The sequence below is a fragment of the Mycothermus thermophilus genome (assembly GCF_041956435.1).
Source record: "Mycothermus thermophilus strain CBS 625.91 unplaced genomic scaffold VTJ04scaffold_1, whole genome shotgun sequence".
NCBI lineage: Eukaryota > Fungi > Ascomycota > Sordariomycetes > Sordariales > Chaetomiaceae > Mycothermus > Mycothermus thermophilus.
Genome location: NW_027191427.1, coordinates 2,076,779 through 2,096,425, shown reverse-complemented (window position 1 = coordinate 2,096,425; position 19,647 = coordinate 2,076,779). Strand labels below are relative to the sequence as shown.

The 19,647-nt window shown below is 56.4% G+C and overlaps 7 protein-coding genes across 7 annotated transcripts; 2 read left to right on the top strand and 5 right to left on the bottom strand.

Moving 5' to 3' along the window:
• Positions 1–1,977: 1,977 nt before the first annotated feature.
• VTJ04DRAFT_774 (uncharacterized protein) lies at positions 1,978–5,220 on the bottom strand (the record flags this gene model as incomplete). The annotated part of the gene is made up of 1 exon (XM_069366100.1): positions 1,978–5,220. The coding sequence occupies one exon, from the start codon at positions 5,218–5,220 to the stop codon at positions 1,978–1,980; it is 3,243 nt and encodes a 1,080-aa protein (XP_069223383.1).
• A 778-nt stretch (positions 5,221–5,998) lies between these two features.
• VTJ04DRAFT_773 (uncharacterized protein) lies at positions 5,999–6,420 on the top strand (the record flags this gene model as incomplete). The annotated part of the gene is made up of 3 exons (XM_069366089.1): positions 5,999–6,033; positions 6,097–6,139; positions 6,241–6,420. The coding sequence occupies 3 exons, from the start codon at positions 5,999–6,001 to the stop codon at positions 6,418–6,420; spliced, it is 258 nt and encodes an 85-aa protein (XP_069223382.1).
• Positions 6,421–6,563: 143 nt separating this feature from the next.
• On the bottom strand, positions 6,564–8,597 carry VTJ04DRAFT_772 (uncharacterized protein; the record flags this gene model as incomplete). Its single annotated transcript, XM_069366078.1, has 3 exons — positions 6,564–6,595; positions 6,669–8,048; positions 8,108–8,597. The coding sequence occupies 3 exons, from the start codon at positions 8,595–8,597 to the stop codon at positions 6,564–6,566; spliced, it is 1,902 nt and encodes a 633-aa protein (XP_069223381.1).
• Positions 8,598–8,880: 283 nt separating this feature from the next.
• VTJ04DRAFT_771 (uncharacterized protein) lies at positions 8,881–10,112 on the bottom strand (the record flags this gene model as incomplete). The annotated part of the gene is made up of 3 exons (XM_069366067.1): positions 8,881–9,099; positions 9,729–9,785; positions 9,873–10,112. 3 exons carry the CDS (start codon positions 10,110–10,112, stop codon positions 8,881–8,883), a joined length of 516 nt encoding a protein of 171 aa, XP_069223380.1.
• Positions 10,113–12,458: 2,346 nt separating this feature from the next.
• Positions 12,459–12,944, bottom strand: VTJ04DRAFT_770 (60S ribosomal protein eL29; the record flags this gene model as incomplete). The annotated part of the gene is made up of 4 exons (XM_069366056.1): positions 12,459–12,494; positions 12,611–12,713; positions 12,815–12,866; positions 12,938–12,944. 4 exons carry the CDS (start codon positions 12,942–12,944, stop codon positions 12,459–12,461), a joined length of 198 nt encoding a protein of 65 aa, XP_069223379.1.
• Positions 12,945–13,480: 536 nt separating this feature from the next.
• On the bottom strand, positions 13,481–14,764 carry VTJ04DRAFT_769 (uncharacterized protein; the record flags this gene model as incomplete). Its single annotated transcript, XM_069366044.1, has 4 exons — positions 13,481–13,601; positions 13,665–13,902; positions 13,965–14,527; positions 14,661–14,764. The coding sequence occupies 4 exons, from the start codon at positions 14,762–14,764 to the stop codon at positions 13,481–13,483; spliced, it is 1,026 nt and encodes a 341-aa protein (XP_069223378.1).
• A 1,518-nt stretch (positions 14,765–16,282) lies between these two features.
• On the top strand, positions 16,283–19,199 carry VTJ04DRAFT_768 (uncharacterized protein; the record flags this gene model as incomplete). The annotated part of the gene is made up of 5 exons (XM_069366033.1): positions 16,283–16,300; positions 16,368–16,714; positions 16,780–17,002; positions 17,058–17,371; positions 17,426–19,199. 5 exons carry the CDS (start codon positions 16,283–16,285, stop codon positions 19,197–19,199), a joined length of 2,676 nt encoding a protein of 891 aa, XP_069223377.1.
• Positions 19,200–19,647: the final 448 nt, after the last annotated feature.

Sequence of the window (19,647 nt, the reverse complement as noted above, 5' to 3'; positions counted from 1 at the left end):
GCATTTTGAGAAAAAAACCTCACTTTGTCCTCGGGATGGACACACATTGATGTGCTGCTCAGACTCACATGACAACTCGCAGCTTACCACGTCGCATGTCCCTCTGTGAGAGGAGGGGGTTCGGAAGTCCAGCGAATACCAAGTCCAAACCGGTAAGGGGAGGGACGTACGTGGGCAGAGAAGATGGATGGTCTGTTTGTATGAGTAGAGGACACATCTGGAGACCATCTGCTCCGTACATCCCACGCCGCTGTCAAGTCGCCCCAACATACTCCTCTATGTTATCCAAGTTTCTTTCTGTTCCACCTCAACGCCGCTACCGGCCTGAGTTCCTTTCCCCTAGGCAGAGGAAAGCTCCAATAATTACCCAACTGTCCACCAAACGTAGTAGTATGTAAGCTGCCAGTCCGCGGCGAAGCAAGCTCCAGCTCGGCACCTCGCCAACCACAACGCTGTAAACAAACAACTGCCGTGTGCTGTGCCATGTTCCATCTGCCGAGGTGAACGTAGAGCGATGGACCTGATATGAGTGAAGGTGGCGATGCATCCTCCTTCTCACTCTCGTTTGCTGCGGCTGAGGAGGGGGGAGGGGAGGGGAAAAAACAAGGAGGCTACCTCGGAGTCCCGGAAAAGTCCAGATCTGAGGCATCTACCTACCTACCTGATGTTCCTACCTACTGTGTAACGTAGGGCCCAACAACACACAAGTCGGAATTCGCTTTGTTTTTTGTTTTGTTTCGCCACTCGGCTTGAAATTTTGGTTTACGATTAATTTAATTCATTTTTCTTTTCCTTCACTTCGGCCCGGTTTCGCGGCGACGGCCGAGATGGAGACGCAGTGAGAACAACAGGTCTGTGTACTGGGTAAATAGAGCCCGTACTGTGAAGAGCTTGGAACTCCTTAGGTAAATAGGTACTGTGGGCATAACTACCGTGTCTGGAATACATACGGTGTCGTAGTAGGATCGGATCGAATCGAGATGGCAGGATTTTCACTTTCGATTTCAGGAGCCCAAGAAGGAATGTCCTCCCGCGAGCAACCTCACCTGGGACCCACGTTGAGTCTCTCCTGATCCCCCTGAACCATGACAGTGAACAAGTGAAATGCAAGCCTTGTCGTTTCCCAACTGCCGGGACTTTCCCATTCCCGAGATTCTAGCATCGAAACATGGATGGACAGTTCCCAGGGACTTCTTTGGTATAACAGCATGTTCACCGGCAGACGTACGTAGTATCAAAACATGGCGGTGCCCCGTGAGCGAGATGAGGAGGTAGAATCCCACAATGACCTAATTGACCTCCACAGCCCTCGGTCAGGAAGACTATCGACGATGGCTCTGTCAGGTAAACTGCCAGGTAGGGTAGGTACTTGACCCGTCAGTACATGGGTCCAGTTCCTGAAGAGCGTCTCGGACCAGCATCTTCGTTGAGAAACACCTCAGCTCGTGCAGCCTGGACGTCAACACCATAGGTACCTATGTGTGTCCAAACTATGAACACATCCATTCACAAAATGACGGCCAGCGCAAGTACTCATTCAGTCAAGCCTTCCGGTGACACTGATGGCAAACACACGTTCTGCTCTTGGGCAACCATCCTGACATGACCCATGATTACCTACTGTTTGATGTATGTCAGGTACATAGTAACCGTTGATCAAACGGACCACACTGGAATCACCGTTGCTAGTACCATGAATGAACCTGCAAAGTTCCACCCACTCGACCTGCAAGAACCATTGTATGATGTTGTTGCCCACAATCCCGTAACGCCCAGGAACACCTAGCAACCAAGATATGCCACATCATGAAGCAAACCTCTCCATCCCCCTTTCCCATCGAAGGATACAGACGCGCAAAACCAGGAACCCATCTACGCACCTCTCAACTCCATACCCTTCACCATTCATCCATCCCGTAGCAGGTATGCACAACCAAAGAATCAAGCAAGAAACAAAATCCCCGACTAACTCCCTACCTACTCCAAAACCAACCACCTCTCTGCCACCGCCCTCGCCCCAGCCACGTCCCCAAGGAGATAGCACAGCGTGCGGACATTGTACGCCGCTTCGGCCCTGAGATCCTCACTTCCAATGGAGCTGCTGCGTCGTCCCGCCTCATCTTCACTCTTCTCATCGTCGTCCTCTTCCTCCTCGAGCACCTTCCGATAATACTCCACCGCCAAATTCCCCAGCCCGATCAGCGAATACGCCCTGGCAATGTTGAAGTGCGCCTCCTGACGTTGGGCCACCGTGCTTCTTCTTTTCCCCCTCCTCTTATTTTTCTCCCGTTCTCCATCTCCGCTCTCGTCCTTGTCCTCGTCCTCGTCCCGACTCCCCCCCTCCAACCGATCCCGATAGTACCGAAACAAAAACGCAAACCCCTGCGTCAGGAGATACTGCCTGTTGGCGGCCTGGCGCTTGAGCGCGTAGTGGAGATAGGCCAGCCCCGTGCTGAGGTTGATGAGCGGGTTGGTCGGGTCCAGCGAGGCGGCGCGGGCAAAGTAGGACAGCGCGTACGTGTACGACGTGGTGGTGAACAGGATGTGGCCGTAGATGGTGAGGAGGGCGACGTCAAGGGCGATATTATTATTATTCCCACCACTGCTGCTGCTGTTGCCATTGCCGTTGCCACTGCTACCCGTATCCTGCCCCTCACCCTCTTCCCTCGCGCGCATGACAATGTTATCCATCGTCTTAATCTGCCTCAGGATAAACTTCTGCGCTGGCCCGGACGTGTACCACGACACGGGGCTCTGGCAGACCCGGCACATGGCCGAAAACATGCGGTACGAGTCCGTCCCCGGCATGTAGTCGCGCATAAAGTACCGCGCGATGGCGACGCACGTCTCCTCATCGCCGGCGTACACGGCGCACGACGCCCACGCGACGTGGATCAGAAACGTCGGCTCGGGCGCCGTCCACACGATCGAGTCCCGCGCCGCGTGGCACACCACGTATGCCTCGCGGTGCTGCCCCGCCCGCACCAGCGCGAAGGCGTAGTTGAGGAACAGCTCCAGCCATGTGTCGAAGTCGACGCCACGGTGGTCCGGAGGGTACTTGACCGGCACGCGGACCACGGTCGGGCCGGTGTTTTGGCCACCACCACCACCCTCCTGCCCCCTTTCGCCAGAAGCTGTAGAGGGAGCCAGGCCTTGCCTTAACCGCTCCTCCATCGCCGCGAGCCTCATATTCCTCGCGGGCACGGCTGCTCCGCCCTGTACCTCAGCACCGCTGCTTCCGCCGTAGCCGAGATACTTGATGTACTTCTCCCAGGGATAGAACTGCTTGTACGAGCGGAAGTCATCCACCAACTCCTTCGCCGCGCGCATCCATTCCTTCATCGCCAGGGGATCGCCCGCCTGCGCACGGGCTTCGTTTTCCCGCAGGCGCTGGAAATTCGCCGCCGCCACGGCCGTCATTTGCATCTCGTGCTGGCGGCGCTTCTCGGCATTGATCAAACGGCGAGGCACGTAGTTCGACTTTTTGTTGGGATCTCTCGGCTTGCGCGGCCGCGGCGGGCCCTCGCAAGGTTTCCTACGCCGGCGGGACCCGTCGACCAGCCCCCGGCGCGCTTCGAGGTTCATGGCCTCCCGAACGAGCAGGAATGCCTCCTCCCTGCCCTCCTGCATCTCCTCGCCCTCGTACATGTTGGCCAGCTGCACGCGGGCCTCGATGTGGTCCTCGTCCTCCTCGATGGCGGCGATGAAGCATTCCTCGGCCGCGGCCTTCTCGCCGCGCGCCATGTGGTACCGGCCCTGGCAGACCGAGAAGTCAGCGTCGAGCACCGCATCGCCCGTGGTGACGGCGATGTGCCGGTACAGGTCGAGGTAGCGGCCGGCTTCCTCGGCGCGGTCGCGGTCGAGCAGGGCGACGGCGATATCTTTCAGGCAGTCGGGGAAGTCGGTGAAATCGTGCTCGCGCGACGGGTCGAGCAGGCGCAGATGCAAGTCCGCCTCGTGGTCGAGCCCGAGGCGGGCGCGGTAGACGTACAGCTTCGCGCGCAAATCCACGGGCAATCCGGCCCCGTACGCCTCAGGAGGGAAGCGGGCGGGCTCGAACTCAGGTACCTCGACGCGGCGTTCATTGCCCAGATCCCACTCACGGTCGTCATCGGCCCATTGGTCCCAGTATGACTCGACACGGCGGCCCAGCAGCCAGCGCGAGATCTCCTTGAGCTCGCGAGCAGCCTCGCGCCACTGCTCCAGAATGGTAAAGAATTCAAGATAGATACGCAGGTCGGACCACTCAAACCTGCCCTCCTCAGCCTCAAACGTCCCCGACTGCTGCAGATGATCAATGAGTCTTCGGTACGCACCACGCGCAATCTCAGCACCCTTGCGGCGGTCTTTGACGTCGAGAGCAACATCGGCCATGTTGCGCATCGTGCGAATGTTCCACGGGCGGTAGCTCAGAGCCTTCTGGTACTCAGCCAGGGCCTTGCTCGCGTTGCCCTGCATCATGATGACGTCGGCGCGTCCGGTGCGAGCAACGATGTTGGACCTGTCCGTCTCGAGGGCCTGGGTGTAGCAGGCATACGCCCGCTGGAGGATCTCCTTCTTGCGCTCGGCGGCGCTCTCGTCCTCATCGTCGTCGCCGACCTCGTCCAGACACTCGAGCGCGTACTCAGCCGTCGAGATCCATTGTGCCACGTCGCGCGGGGTTAGATGGGCGGCCGAGATGCGGCACCAAATCGCCTGCTCGCGGTTCCCGAGCGTCTCGTGCACCGTCGACAGCAGCATCCACGCCGGAAACACCTCGCTGTTGATGCGGATGATCTCGGACAGGTGCGCGACGCACTTGTCGTAGTCCTGCTGCTGGAACGCCTCGTTGGCCAGCGACATCCGGAACTGGATCTCGGGCGGGAGCTTGGCCGGCTTCCTGGGCCCCGTCGATTTCTTGGGCTTAGGCCGCTTGCGACCACCAGGGCCGGCTGCTGTCCTGGATGATGATGATTGCGGTGGTGGTTGATACGGGATACCCAAGGCCTCGGCGCGCTGGCGGGCGACGAAGGCTTCTTGCTGGAGATCGAACCGCTCGACCTCAGCACGAAGCTCTCGGGCGTCCGAGTCGGCCGAGATGTCGCTGGCGGCGTCTTCCTCGTCGTCGATGTCCATGGTGAGGTCTGGTGCTGCGGCTGGGTCGCCCTGATAGAGGCTGGGATCGATGGCGTTCATGGAGAAGCCGGGAGCGGTCGGCGGATCAGTGTCCATGCTGCTCATTTTAGCCAGAGATGGAGGGATGAGACCGTGACAAGAAATCCGCTCTCTGGTGAGATTGTAGATGAAAGAACACAATGAGAGCACTCTCAGTTGGCCGGGATATTGGTCTGTCAATGTGTCAGTTCAATTCTCTTGGAAGGCTCTGCAAAGCAAGTGAGACGTCTTACACCCAGCCAAACGTGAGTTGGCCTTCAGGAATAAAATCGAGTGTTTTGGAAGATGGACATGCAAATCGAGTTGTTGGGATCGCTTCGTTTCTTAAATCTTGTTTCGATTGCTCAGTGATGAATCCAAATGCTCGGAATTCTAAACGGCCGAATTGAATAGCGTGGATTTAAGGGAGATGGAGAATTAAAAAGTATTGAGATGAGAGTTCAAATGAAGGAAAGAAAGGCTTTGAAGTCTGGAGTTGTCTCGAAAACATCCCCAAAAGGAAGTTCCACAGTGCGAGGTGGAAAGCGGGAAGCCTTGTTTGGGTTCTCTCCAAACAACGCAACATCATGTCAAGTTCAAAGACGGGACGACAACGGCACAATGGCATTGACCTGAAAAGATGATCACTCATTATTGACACAATAGCCGTTCTTCCCCTCGAGAAATTCCAGGTGGTTATCAAAACGGCCATCAGCATCTGGATTGCATCTCGAGAAATCTGAAAGATCACCACCAACTCACCACACGTCACTTTTCACCAGCAAGACAAAAACAATTCACGATTACTCTGAAGTATGTACCTATCCTGAACTAACTCTCTGCCCGCTTTCGTACCTATTTCCAGATGACCAGGTATTGCCCCAAGATCCAGTCTCATATGTGCACAATCCTGTCTGGAAAATAGCATGCCCCGGTTGGTACCATTTAACCCCCGCGAAGCAGGCAGAGAAGAAGGAAGGATAGGACAGATCAAGAGGGAGCCAAGGTAGGTGTAGGCAGAAGGTAGGTATAAAACAAGGCAGGCCATCATCACCGCGGCCTCCAAGAAATAAATAGTAAATAAATCATCAGCGAGATATTAAAAAGCCATTCAACGTCATCTCCATCATCCATCGTCCACATTTCTCATCCCCCCATTTTTGCGCCCAAAGAGGTCGGAACCGAAACCCAGAAGTGGCCATGAGCTCCTCTCCCAGCGATGGGCTGTACTCTCTCCTCCCCTTCCAAAAAGTAATAAGACTAGCAAAAGAAATCACGACGACGTAGGAATTGTCATCATGCCACCCCCGGGTTCTAATAAACTACGACTAAAAACCAATGTTTTCGTGGCAGGCCAGTGCTGTTGAAAAAGGTCATCCCTATATGAATGACGGCCCGTTCTTCGATGGTCCGCAGGGCGCGAGAAGCATCTAGCTGGGCAGCTTGCCCTCCCGTCTCGCTTCTGTAACATCTTTCGTCAGCAAACTCATATCATATAAAAACACCAAAGGGGACCAAGAACACAACAAACTCACCCTTAACCTGCTCAAACACCTTCAACATCTTGCGCCTCGCACCCAGCGCGTTGACGCCGCGCTCCTCGAGCTGCTTGTCATCCAGCTCGATGAGCTCCGTCCACTTCATATCCTTCAGGTTCTCCGTGTACTTGTGAAGCCTCAGGCTCCTCAGCCAGCTCGGGATGTCCTGCAGCAGCGTCGGGTCCGTCGGGTCCTCAGGCGGCTTGCTCGTGCCGCGCCGGCCGCGCGGCGACCGGCCACGCACCATGTCCGAGTGGTCTGAATGGTAGCCCTCGTGGTGATGTCCACCCAGCCCCAGCGGGAACGCCGCCAGGTTGATCGGAGCCAGTCCGTTGTTGATCAGGGGCTGAGCGACACCAGCCGCGGCCGCCGCGTCGTACGCGCTCAGGAAACCGTTGTTCTGCGGCGAAGTAAACGCCAGCGTCGGCGCGTAGCCCTGCATGGCGATGCCAGGCGAGTTGGGGCGCGACCGGTGCGCCGCAAAGCTCAGGTTCTGCTGTTGCTGCTGTTGCTGCTGGAGCGCAGTCATCACAGGGTTCTGGCCGAGCGGGGCACCGTGGTCGCTGACCGTGATGGCTCCCGGGATCGGCGGCACACCAGGCGACAGAGGGTTCTGGGCCGCGGTCTGGGCCTGGTTCGACGAATCGTTGGAGCGAGCACGCCGGTACTTGCGAGCATCGTCGAGCGCGAACCGGTTGTTCACCGTCGAGAGCGCTGCCAGCTTCATGGCCGTTGCATTGGCCACCATGTCCGCATTGGTGTTCTGCGCCTGGTTGAAGTTCGGCACCAAAGGCGTGTTGACCATCGAGGCCCAGTTGCCGCTCGCCGTGTAAGGCGAGAGCAGCGGAAGCTCGGCCAGCTGCGGCTCGGTTCCCGTCGTCAGGGTCGTCGACTGGATGTTGGTGTTGCCCGTGATCTGGGGGCGCGGCGAGCGCAGCGCGCTGGTTGACGGCGGGGGCTGCACGAACTGGCCCATGGGCGGCTGCGGCTGACCGGACGACGACGACTTGGGGCGCGACGCATCGTTAGCACCCCAAGGCGAAGCGGGATTCTGACCATTGGCAGCAGCGGCGGCGGCGGCGGAAGCAGTGGCATCCTCCTTCGGCGCAGAGATGCTCGGGGTCACCAGCGAGCCACGGTTATCCACCAAGCTGTTCCTCGTGGAGCTGGGAGGAGGATTGCCCGTCTGCTGCGTGAACTTGGCCTTCTCGGTCGCGATGGCTGCGGCAGCGTCAGGGAACATGGCATTGATGGTGTTCGCATCCAGGCCCGACTGGCGCTTGACGTTTCCGCCAGCGCTCGGCCGGGCGAGCGAGTTGCGAGAGGAGTCGACCGAGAGCTTGCTCATGGCATCGCTCAGGCGGTTCGACATGGGATCTGCAAACCCATGTTAGCACCGCATCTTCTCGTCTTCAGTCTTTTGTCGAATCGCAGACCTTTATCAAAATTGGCAGGGGACAGAACGCCCGACATGGGATGGTTCTTGCCCATCTGCTGCAACACCTGGATGAAGAAGCGGATCTGGACCTGGGTGGTCTGCTGGAGCAGAGCATAGAGGGCGGCGGTGCGCTCGGCCTCGCTCAGGACCCGGAACCACTGCTCGATGGCGCTCAGCTCGTCCTTGAAATCCTGGTCGAGGGTGGCGGCGGCCATCTCCTCCAGAGTCGTCTCATACTGGTCGATGTCGGCGATCCACTGCTGAGCAAGCTTGTCCTGGGCGTCCAGATCCGAGTTTCCTTGCTGGGCCGACTGCAGCTGGCCGTAGAAATCCGACGACGGGCGGATCCTGCCTGCGGCGCCCGTCTGTCCGGCGGTGAGGGTCGCCATATCGGCCGAAGCGCGCAGGTTGTTGGTGCCAATGGCGCGAGAAGAAGGGGGACGCAGCGACGAAACGCTGGCCTCGGGAGTGCTGTTGCGGTTGCTCATGACGGATCTATCGAGCATCGTTTTCTTCAAAACCGTTCACCAGCGTCTAGCGGTTATCGGCGCGAGGTAACGTGTTTGGATGAATGAGGGCGAGAAAAAAGCCGAATATCGATCTCCAACAAGATGTTTTAATATTCAATGGCGAGTAGTCGAATAAAGCCTGTGGCTTCTTTGTGGGTTAGCGTGCTGAAGTTATGGTTGTAGAGTAATGACTGTGGGAGAAAAGCCGGTAATTTCCACTTCAATTTTTTGCCGCAGCAGGTGGTCTAAACAAACTCACCTATCAGTCCAATCCTCGAGAGGAAATGCGATTATGGATAGTTGTGTTGTATATTAGAGATGCACCGGTACGAGGACTTTCGAAGTCGCTGTTGGAAGAGAAAGTCGAAGAATGATGAGTCGCGAAGACTTCGATGCTCCTGCAGTAACCCGCTGGCCTCAAAGGAGGATCGAAATATCGCGAGAAAGAGGGAGGGAGGAGATCAGAGGAGGACGCGAGGTTCTGATGACGGTAAAAGAAACTCGAGTTAGCCGTGTCATCAACCAAGAGAAATCTTTAGTCTGGCGATTCTCGACGAGATTCTTGTGACAGGGTCGGCAGGCAGAGGTGGCAGTGGACGTGGACGTGGTGGGAATGCATAAAGCAGAGCAAGCGGATCAACTGCTCAGACCAGCCGCTGATGCGGGACTGCGGCGAACTGCGGCGTCGAACGTGGCCCTCCGTCCTCGGGAAGTGCAGCAAGCAGCAGCAAGAGGACTGCAGACAACGAAGCTAACGTTTATGCTGGGTCCCGCCCGAAGCAACACACTCGCAGCAGCAGCAGCAGCAGCAGCACGTCCGTCTGCGTGAGCATCTTCCCAGGGCACCCACAGGAGGGTGTGTGTTGGGCCGCCGCTGGATAAAGAATCCATTCGCGTAGCACACAAAGGCCACACAGCGTTGGGCCCCGCGACTAGCGGTCCTCCCCTATCTCCGAGTCCTCCAGTCCACCTCTCCACAGAACAGACGAGCCGGAGCTTGGGTGGTGCGAGGAGAGTTTGAACAGTGGCGGTCGAGGAAAAGGGGGATAATGTCGAAGAGCATCTCGAGTAGCAGCCGCGGAGGCAGGCATTGCGGTTCGTTCGACTTACCCATTTAAAAAGACACACACGGGCGCACGTAGACAAGTCGTACAAAAATGCCCCAGACTACCTATTCACAATCCGTTGCCAAACGAAGAGCGAGTGGCAGGCGGAAAGGCGAGGAGAAGTTGGAGGAGGATGGGAGGTAGGTACTGGCTCCGGCCTTAACCAGCAGAGGACGATGGCGAGGTTCCGTTGGCGTCGGGCAGCTGTTGGGCTGGAGAGAAGAGACGAAAAAAGGGAGCAAGAGGGAGGAGGGAAAAGGGAGACCAACAAGTCCTCGCTGGTGAAAGCAAAGGAGTGGAAGGGTAGGTGACAGGAGTCGTCGGGCGGTGGAGGGGAGGGAGAAGGAGGAAGTGAAGAAATGGGATGGACAGGAGGTTGTGTTTCCATTGACTCGATGGAAGGGGGGCACACACTCACCCGCAGCCCGAAGCCAAGCTAGCGTAGCGCGGGCAGCAGGGTTTTGCCTTGGAGCGCCAGAGCGCCAGGGGCTGCGAAAAGGTGTGGACAGTGTGGACACGCGCTCCGGGCTTGGACCAACCGAAAGCCTCTTTGCTGCTTGTCGCGCCGTCGAGCAAGAGGTTCCATGTGGGGCAAATCGGGGCCCCGAGCCGGATGGGACTGTGAAGCCGGACTGGCCGTTTCCAGGCTGGGCCTCCACCCCCATAGGTCGTCGCTCACTGTGATGATGGATTGTCCTCGACTGTGGCTGGTCTCAAGAGCGAGGTGTGTGTGTCCCGTGTGTTGTGCCGTGCGAGTGCAGAGTGTCGGAGACCTTCACTTCCATCCGAGTCGAGTCGCTTGAGCACTAGTCCCCACTGCGGACGTTTCGTCTTTGGGCCCGGCTCCTGTCCCCAACTCCCGTCGGATCTCCTTCCAGAAGGCAAAGAAACCGCTAGGGGGCCCCGCCTCCATTCGGCTGCCTTGCCGTTAAGAACAGAACATCAGATAGCTGACGACCTTCCAGCATGAAGGGATGGACAGATGGCATTCGTAGGGCTACGGAGTACTCGGGTTTTCCCCAACACACCTCCATTTTTGACTCCAAACTCAGAGACGCAGGCTTCGGAGTCAGTAAGGTCGGGTTTTCTACTCCGTACAAAAAGAGAACCGAAAATGTTTGAGCAAACCTCTAACACCGTTCCCCTGCGCTTCCACGTGCAAGACACAGAGCCTTGGAACAACCCCCCTGGATAAGGTACCTTATCCTGGACATGGATCAAAATCGTCCAAGACAAAAAGATAGGCTCGTCGAACACCCGGTCGGAGAACCTGGAGAGGTAGCCTCAGATTCAGATCTGGATCTGTAACGGCCAGGGCTCTCTGGGGGATGGATAGGTGGCTTGTGCTGTCCATGGCCCGGATGAGGCTCAAAACAGCAGAAACTAAAAACTATGCCGCAATCAACATCAAACAATCCCAAGCCCCCATCCCCCCAGCGCAGACTCGACAGTCAGGGATGTATGCCGTACACTTGGAAATCTCCTCAGCCCTGCCGAGAGGCGCCTTACACTACCCTGTGATGGTTTCCTATGTGTTGCGCCACCGGGCATCTCGGGATGAACGCCGAGCTGTCCCAGGAACTGTCCCCTTCAATGTCAATCATCACAACCTCCAACCCATCAACCTCGATATCTTCGTTCCAAACGTCCAACAATAAACTCAAGGCACACATGATCAGCATCAAAGGCAACCCCAATGATCGTCAAATGCGATGGAAACTTTCACCAAGTGGTGGGAAAACTCACATGCATAAAGTGATCTCCAGGGGCAGAAGTCATGCACTGCCACTTTGATGGCGATCCAGCATCATCGGGCTGCCCGGGTCTTGTTGTGTTGAAACTTTGGAGAGTTTGACGGCATTCTATTTCTGGGGTGTGGATTGAGAAAGGAGATGTTGACTCCCCTGTTCAACTTGGGAAGCATCTCACCAACACCAGATCATCACAGCTCGTTGAAGTCGGTGTACAATGCTAGGAATAGCCAACTACATTATGAAAAAAAAAACTACAGCACAGACAACTATGGCATACATAGGTAAACTGAACCTTCAGTATTGCATGTAGCTTCGCTTTCATGCACCGCGGCCCTTCGAGAACAAGGCCAAAGTGTTTGGTAATAGCGAGGCAAAAAGTTGATCTCGGCACGAAATAATCCTTCAGCACGATGAGCATGGAGTAAAGCTCAGAGCTGTACACACTAATGCCGTCTTTTCGTGGGGTTTCTGGGTCAAGGGAAAGGGGCTGTAATGGCAGCGGGAAGGGGAAGGGATGGACGCAATGGGTCAGTTTGCTCACACATCGAAACACGACGACACACCTCACATCAGGTCCGTTGGGAAACGAATCCCTCATCTCGGGTCTCTGCGCCGTGCGCCGGAGCGAAGCAACTCGTTCGGATCTGGTCGAGAAAACAAGGATAAGAGAACGTCCCAAAAGTAACACACCCTTCTCCACTCCCGGGTCCCAGTGGGTAGATAGGTTCGTTTCGGTGATGGGGTGTTTTGTTGTTTCGTCGTAAAGGTGGTAGTGGTGGTGACTGATGGCTGATTCCGCAGCGCCCCTCCAACCAACCCAAGATCCTCTCTCAATCCATCCTGATCGTGGAAGAGGTCATGATAGGCCCGGAAAACATTTCGTATCCCTCCCTTTTTCTTTCCCGAAAACCATGTTGCACGCCGTTGCCGCTGGTCGCCCCGATCGCAAGAACAGAGAAAGGAACCGAAGAAAAAGGAATTTAAGCAGACTCCCGCTTGCCCTCCCGGAACTCCTTCTGTTGTGGTGTGTTAGTAAGCAAACTCCTTCAACATCGACGATCTTCGACAGCAGCTTGTAAATTCGAGTATCGCTTCTTTGAAATCGAAAGGAGAACGAGAGCGGGTTCCGTACCAGAGCCTTAGCAGTGCCGTGCAGAGCGTGCCTGTGGTTGCGGCGGAACTTGGGGTCGGTGCCCTTGAGCGAGGGGTACCTCTGGGTCTTGGGCCTCTTGATGCTGTTCACGAGCGAAGATATCCGATTAGTGGTCTGTTCGCAAATGTGTGTGTGGTGTGTCGTCGTGGGGAGGATCGAAAGAGCTGGAAGGGCCTGGCCTACCCGTTCCGGTGCGCCTTGCGCGACTGGTTGTGCTGGGACGAGTTCTTTGACTCTGCGAGGGACGTCAGTATGCCGACAGTTATTTTCGAAGTGAGAGCATTTCGATAGAGGGTTGCGACGTACTGGCCATTGTGATGGTTGTCGGCTCTGGATTGTCGACGTTGTCTTGAAGATCCGAAGCTGGGGATGTCAGAGGTTCGCCAAAGAGGAGCAGCGCTTTTCGCACAAACCTGGAAATGCAGAGAAATTCGCTGCCCTAATCCGTGGGTGTGGCTGTGGGGCTGAATTGTGGCTGAACCGAGCCGAAGTGGGGCCCTCCCCGCAAGCAATCAAATGCCAAGCCAACGGGAATGGTCGCAACTGAGAGGTTCTCTCTGAAGGGACTCAACTAACCTGTTGATGGTCCTTTGAGCTGCTTCAGTTCTTATTGATACGCTTCAAACAGAAACCCAATGCTGTCTTTGGAATGAAAACTCTATGCAATACTCATATACACAGAAAATTCAACCGTTCCCGAGTTTCAGTCTCAGAACCGACCCAAACCGGCCATTATGCGATGCAGAACCACCTCGACTCTCCTCCTATTGAACGAGACCACGCAACGCCTAGGTACCGAGCCTTCCTATCCAAAACCCGTGCCGCCGCAAATTGTGGCATTTTGTGAAATTATTTGGTGGTGATGGGCACAATCGCCTTGGCAGCAGCCGCGACGGCCTCCGCCCTCCTGATCCTCTTCGACCGCATGACCTGGAAATACCTGAGCAACAGGATGAACATAAGCTCGATACTGCAGAATAACCGACGTTAGCATTTTGCTCTTCATTTGCCTCAATGGACGATCAGCACTCACCGCTCTTTGGTCATCATCAGAAGCCCCTGAACCACAAAGCCCTTGAGTATCTGGGGGCCGATGCCCTTGAACAAGCTCAGTGGCCCTTCATGCTCAATGATGAATTGAAGGACCTCGACGAAGCTCTTGAAGGGCTTGCCCTTCCGTGCCGGAGGCGGGTTCGATTGCTGGCAGACCTTGGCCACGATCAAGGGCTGTGTGGCAATGGTAGCGAGAGCCTTGGACATGGCGCCGAGAGCTGGATATCGTTGTTAGCTTCGAAACTCGGTGCAAAAAGCCAGCGTGGGCGACAGAACGTACCAAACGCCTCCCAGGGGGAAAGAGTCTTCTTGTTTGGGAAGAGGATGACCTTGAGCCTCTCGTAGGCACCGTATGTGATGCTAGGGTTGACGACCAGGACGAGGCTGGCCTTCAGACCACGCCAGAGTCCGCAAACACCATCCTCGCTGTCAATGACCTCGCGGGCCGTGGCGAAGAACCCTTTCCTGTTCTCCTTGGTGGAGGTCTGCTGGCGGGTGGTGATGACGGCGACTGGGAGGGTGAAGAGCTGGCCAAGGGCGCCAGCGACGGCACCGAGAGCCAACTCTTCGAAGGTGGACGACTTGTGCACGCCGGCGTACCGTTCGTAGAGGCTACGAACAGTGGAGTACCAATAGAAGTAGGCAAAGTTGCTGGAGGCGACGCCGAGGAGGGAGCCGGTCATTCCGGCGTATAGACCGCCAATACCCTCGGCCGCACCAATTTTGCAGAGGGCATCCCAGGTGCCATTGTAGTGCGGCTCTTCGTCATACTTCGCCTCCCCCGACTTGGCCTCGCCGTTGGCCTGGCTCGGCTTCACCTGGACTTGTAGCTTTGTCTTCACACTGTTGGGAATGGCCAGTCAGTATTGTTGGTGTCTCTGGGAAGCGTGCAACAAGCAGAAAATTCGCCGGTAGGTGGCGGCCAATGGGTGGGAAGTATTGATGCAGTACGTAGGCTCCATCATTATTCACATACAGATCCAACGGATAGGCCAGCGCATTGGCAAAGACAGCGCCCGCGGCACCGGCCGTCGCCTTACCCCAAGGCCCAATTGGGGCCGGCTTCGACTGCACGGCCATTGCGATGGCCTGGTGTCTCCCGTCTCGGGCCTTTGCGCGTCGACTTGCGGTGTCCGAATTCCGGGGTCTCGAAGGTGGTTGCGGTTGGTGTTGTGAATGTCAATTCGTCGTCTCTCTGTCTGGAATTCCGGAAATGGCGAGCGGCTACGGCTGGGTAAAAATAGCCCCCGCTGATGCGATGCGCGGCAGTTGATGTCGGCGGCGTGAGAGGAACGGACTGCGCGTGACCACCCTCGCAGCAAAAACCGGATGTCGAGTATGAATCGGCGAAGTCGACAGAGATGACGACGGATGAAGGACGGGGCACCGAAACTTGTTATTTGGTTTTGAGGGCCGGCCGAGGGAGGACCCTGACGGCGTCGGTGGGTCGCAGGCGGCTCGTGGTTGCGCCTAGGTGCGCAAAGCAGCACGGGACCCGGTCCCAGTTCCGTCGCGCGCCCGTGAATTCGGTTTCCAGTGCCGGTAACCTCGGCATCCCGGGGAAACGCACCAGTCTTCCCTTGCCCCGCAGTTCTGGGCCGAATTCCGATTTAACGTGATGGTTGACCTGGAATACGGCCATTCAAGTTGTTCTCATCGTATCATCGTCATCAGCCTTGCATTGGAAACCAGCAACAGAGCCTGGTCACCAATGCATATTTTGGTCAAAACAAGAGTCTGGAAACCAAAGAGACAGCCCACCTTGAAGACACTGCAACCCCCGTGGACCAGGACCTGGAGCGGGAAGTCTAGGACCCACTAAGAGATCCAGCGATAAGATGAAGCCAGATAGGGACTTGACGTTGGATACCTTAGTTATTTCCCTTGGGGTAACTGCGATCCCCAGCCATCCCGCCACGGCACCTCATCTGGGCATCTTTCCGGTGGAGAAATGCTCGGTCCAACCTGACAGACGGAAAGCCAGGCAAGAGAACCTGAACAGGAGCCTTTCTCATTTTAGGAAACCGATCTTGTTGGTCGAGCTGGGTCTTCTCACTCGTCTCAGCAAATGCAGATGCACTCCGTCAGCACGTTTATTTATTTTTGACTTCCATTGTTCTTCACTCTTTAACTGTCCAAATTCAATGACAGCAGCCAGGGCCGCTGGCCCATCCGCCACCGAGCCAGACCAGCGAGTCAGAAATAGAAGCGCCAGTTCCATTTCAGTCCCCATCTTCAGCCAAACCTTGCGTAAAATGCCTGACGGATGCCCTCCCGCCCGAGTCTGCCTGATCATCCACAGGCGAGAGAGATGTTGCTCTCACACCAACGAAACATGGAACCGCGTGCTCCCTCATGCTCCACTAATCCAGTCTTGTCGGCAACTTCCAGATTGGTGCCACCTTGTGACCATTCAGTTCACTATGAGATAGCAAGAAATATATCTAGATTTTTCTTGATTTTGGCGGCGCAACTTGTGTCTCCCGGATGCAGTTTCTCAGATTTGCCTAGGCGTTGCTCTAAGTCCTTCAGTTGAGTGTAATCTGCAAATCATTTTGAAATCGGCTCATGTGAGGAACTGCGACGCCTGCCATAGTCATGGAGAGTCAGGCTTTGGTAAGATATACATTCGGCGCGAGAACCTCCTCGACCAAGTCATTATGTTGACTCTAACCGTCAACAGGCACGCGAACGCCTTATAAAGACCGCCCAAGGAGACGAGGACGCGCTGAAGCATGCCATCGCCGCCGCCGAATTGTATATGCAGGCCATCAGCACGGCCAAGACACCTGAAGACCGAAAACGCTTGAGACGCAAGTTTGAGGAACTGGTCGAGTTGGGCCAGCGCCTCAAGGCACGCATCAAGGGCCAAACTCCCTTACGACGTGTTCCCGAGTCCACACGGGACCTGACTACCGCCGAGAAAATTATCATCTACAAGGCCTCCCGCCTGCATGGTCATGTTTTCCCCCCATGGGACTCTGCTCCGAGCCCCGAGGACTTCTTGGACTCCGGCGACGGGCCTTATACGTACGGCGTGTAATCACTACCATCCCTATCGTTGTTGCTACTAACATTCGATTCTGGTGCCCAAGCGACCCGGCGTCTTTCTCCCTCTCCCCTGAGCAGCAGGCCTTGGTCGCTGATTGGCGTCGTCCCACCGAGTTAGTGGCTAACGCCGACGGCTCTGATGAGGATCTGGACCAGCTCATGACGGCGCGAGCCGAGTCAGATCTGGCACAAGACCTGGCCACCGATTGCTCTGTTGTTGCGAGCCTATGCGCTGCCGCTCGTCATTTTGGCCCAAGTCAAGACTCTGTGAGTATGGCGCTCCTCCCATTTAATCGCCGGCAATTCTCACACGGCAGCCCAGCTCCTCGCGTCCCTCATGTACCCCTATGACCACAAAGCGATGCGGCCCCAACTCTCCAAAAGCGGAAAATACGTGTTCCGAATGTACTTCAACGGTAGTTGGCGTCGCGTGACCATCGACGACCGGTTACCTGTGTCAAAGACGGACCGTACCCTATATGTCGTCGACCGACGCAACCCTCGACTGATTTGGCCGGCGCTGGTCGAGAAAGCATATCTCAAGATCCGCGGTGGCTACGATTTCCCTGGAAGCAACTCAGCAACGGACCTGCATGCGCTAACTGGCTGGATTCCTGAGCAAATCTTCCTCCAAAGGTTAGCAAGCCGAGAGTCTGAGACGGCGAGACCTGATAGGCTAACCCTCCCCAGTGACGATATGGACCTTAACGAGACATGGAACAGGATTAAAAAGGCCTATGACGAGCGCAACGTCATCCTTACCCTCGGGACTGGCAACATCTTGCCGGAGGAGGAGAAAGCGCTTGGTCTGGTGAAGGAGCATGACTACGCCGTCGTGGACCTGAAGGTCGAAGACGACTCACGTCTGTTGCTCATCAAGAACCCCTGGATCGACAGCTTGGTTTGGACCGGAGTGGGTTCATCGGCGACGCTCAAGGTACATACAGTTGGGTCGACACAAGACGGCGCATCGAACCAGTTCTGGATGGCCTTTGAAGATGTGCTTCAGCACTTCGACTCGCTCTATGTCAACTGGAACCCAGCCCTATTCGCCTACCGACAAGACCACCATTTCCGCTGGGAAATGCCCGACAAAACCGAGGAGCTCGTGTTCACGCATAATCCACAGTTCAGCGTCCTCTCTCCGTCTGCGAAACCCGTTTGGATCTTACTGAGTCGCCATTGGCAAGATGGCGAGCTCGACATCTTGCGAGAGCGCCGAGTCGAAAGGGAGCATGGCGGCGATGGGGACAACCATGCCGCGTCTCTGGCCACCGTCTCAAAGCAACTTGGATTCACAGCTCTCGCCATGTATGCGTCCTCTCCCTCGGGAACCCGCGTGCCGCTGCCGGACATGAGTCGTCGTCTTGACCACACTTCGCTGGTCGACAGTCCCAACGTTCTCCTCCGATACCAGCCAACCCCAGGAATTGCTCAGACTTTGGTGGTTAAGCAGTCGGAGCTGCCTCTTCCTGCCTACACTTTCACCTTGTCATTCTTCTCTGATGAACCCTTGACGGTCTCCCCTGCCCCGGAACGTCTCGCACACAACATCCCGATCCGCGGCTCCTGGACACGTCGAACCGCCGGTGGCAACGCTGCCCGCCCGACCTACTACAACAATCCGCAATATTCCCTCTATTTATCACAGCCCTCTCCCGTGACTCTTGTTCTGAGCACATCAACCCACGACCTACCCGTCCACATCGCCCTCGCCTTCTCACCCTTAGGTCCTTCATCCCCTTCCCCTCCTTCGCCTCAGCAACGCATCACTTCCCTGTCCGGCCGCGACATCCTCGCCGCCAGCCCGGAGTACCAGCACGGCCACACGGCCGCATCCATCCCGCGCCTCGACGCAGGGACGTACAACATCATCCTCTCCACCTTCGAACCGGGCCAGCTCGGCGATTACACGCTACGAGTCTCGGCCGCCGTCCCCCCTCGCATCGAACCCATCCCCTCCGACGCGGCCGGCATGCTGCGAACCCCGGTTCCTGGATTCGCTCCCGGAGCCAATCTCATGTCGTCATCGTCCACATCATCATCAACAACCCGTTTCCTCGCCCCGATAACCCTCACCCGCCAAACCCGCCTCAGCGCAATTGCCACCACCACCTCCGCCTCCTCATCTTCCCCTTCCTCAATCCGCCTCTCTCTAACCCTCGGGCGTCACCAGAGCAGTCCGCACACCACCGTCCTCGCCACCGCCCCCAAGACGGGCGACTTTGCGGATCTCGCCGGCGCTGCCGCTGGCGGGAGCTTCGTGAGGGGTGTTCCGAGCGTGGGGCTGCGCACGGCAGAGGTGGATGTGCAGTCTGAGATTGCGAGACGCGGCGGCGGGTTGTGGGTTGCTTTGGAGACGAGAGGGGGTGGTGGGAATGGTGAGCCGGAAAGGGGGGTGGCAGTGGAGGTGTTGAGTGATGGGTTGGTGGAGGTTGGGGGGTGGGAGGTGGAAGAGGAGTGAGGTTGTTTGTGTTGGATGTGTTTTGGTTTGGTTGCGAGTTAGATGGTAGACTTGGTGGTTAAGGAGGGAATGGTGTTGGGGTAGAAAGAGAGAGAGTCGGAGGGGTGGTTTGGATGGGTGATGGGGGAAAGGGAGGTTGATGGTGGATTGGAGTCGGGCGTCTTCATAGTGCTTCATCTATAGGTAGAGGTTGTGACGACAGAAGCATGACGAATGATGTCCACTTCTCGGTCTCACTTTTCGTTTTCATGCTGGTAAATAAATAACCCCTGTCCGCGGAGGATACCAAGCAGGCTTGTTTTTGTCTTTGGGCAGCACGTTCATGGGACTCCTTTACTCCTAGTTCATTTCCACATATATGGTTCCCAAGAGCCGGCAAGTCTTGATCTAGTCAAACAAAGGACGGAATAAATATCCAACCCCTCCCAAGTATTGATGACCAATTTCC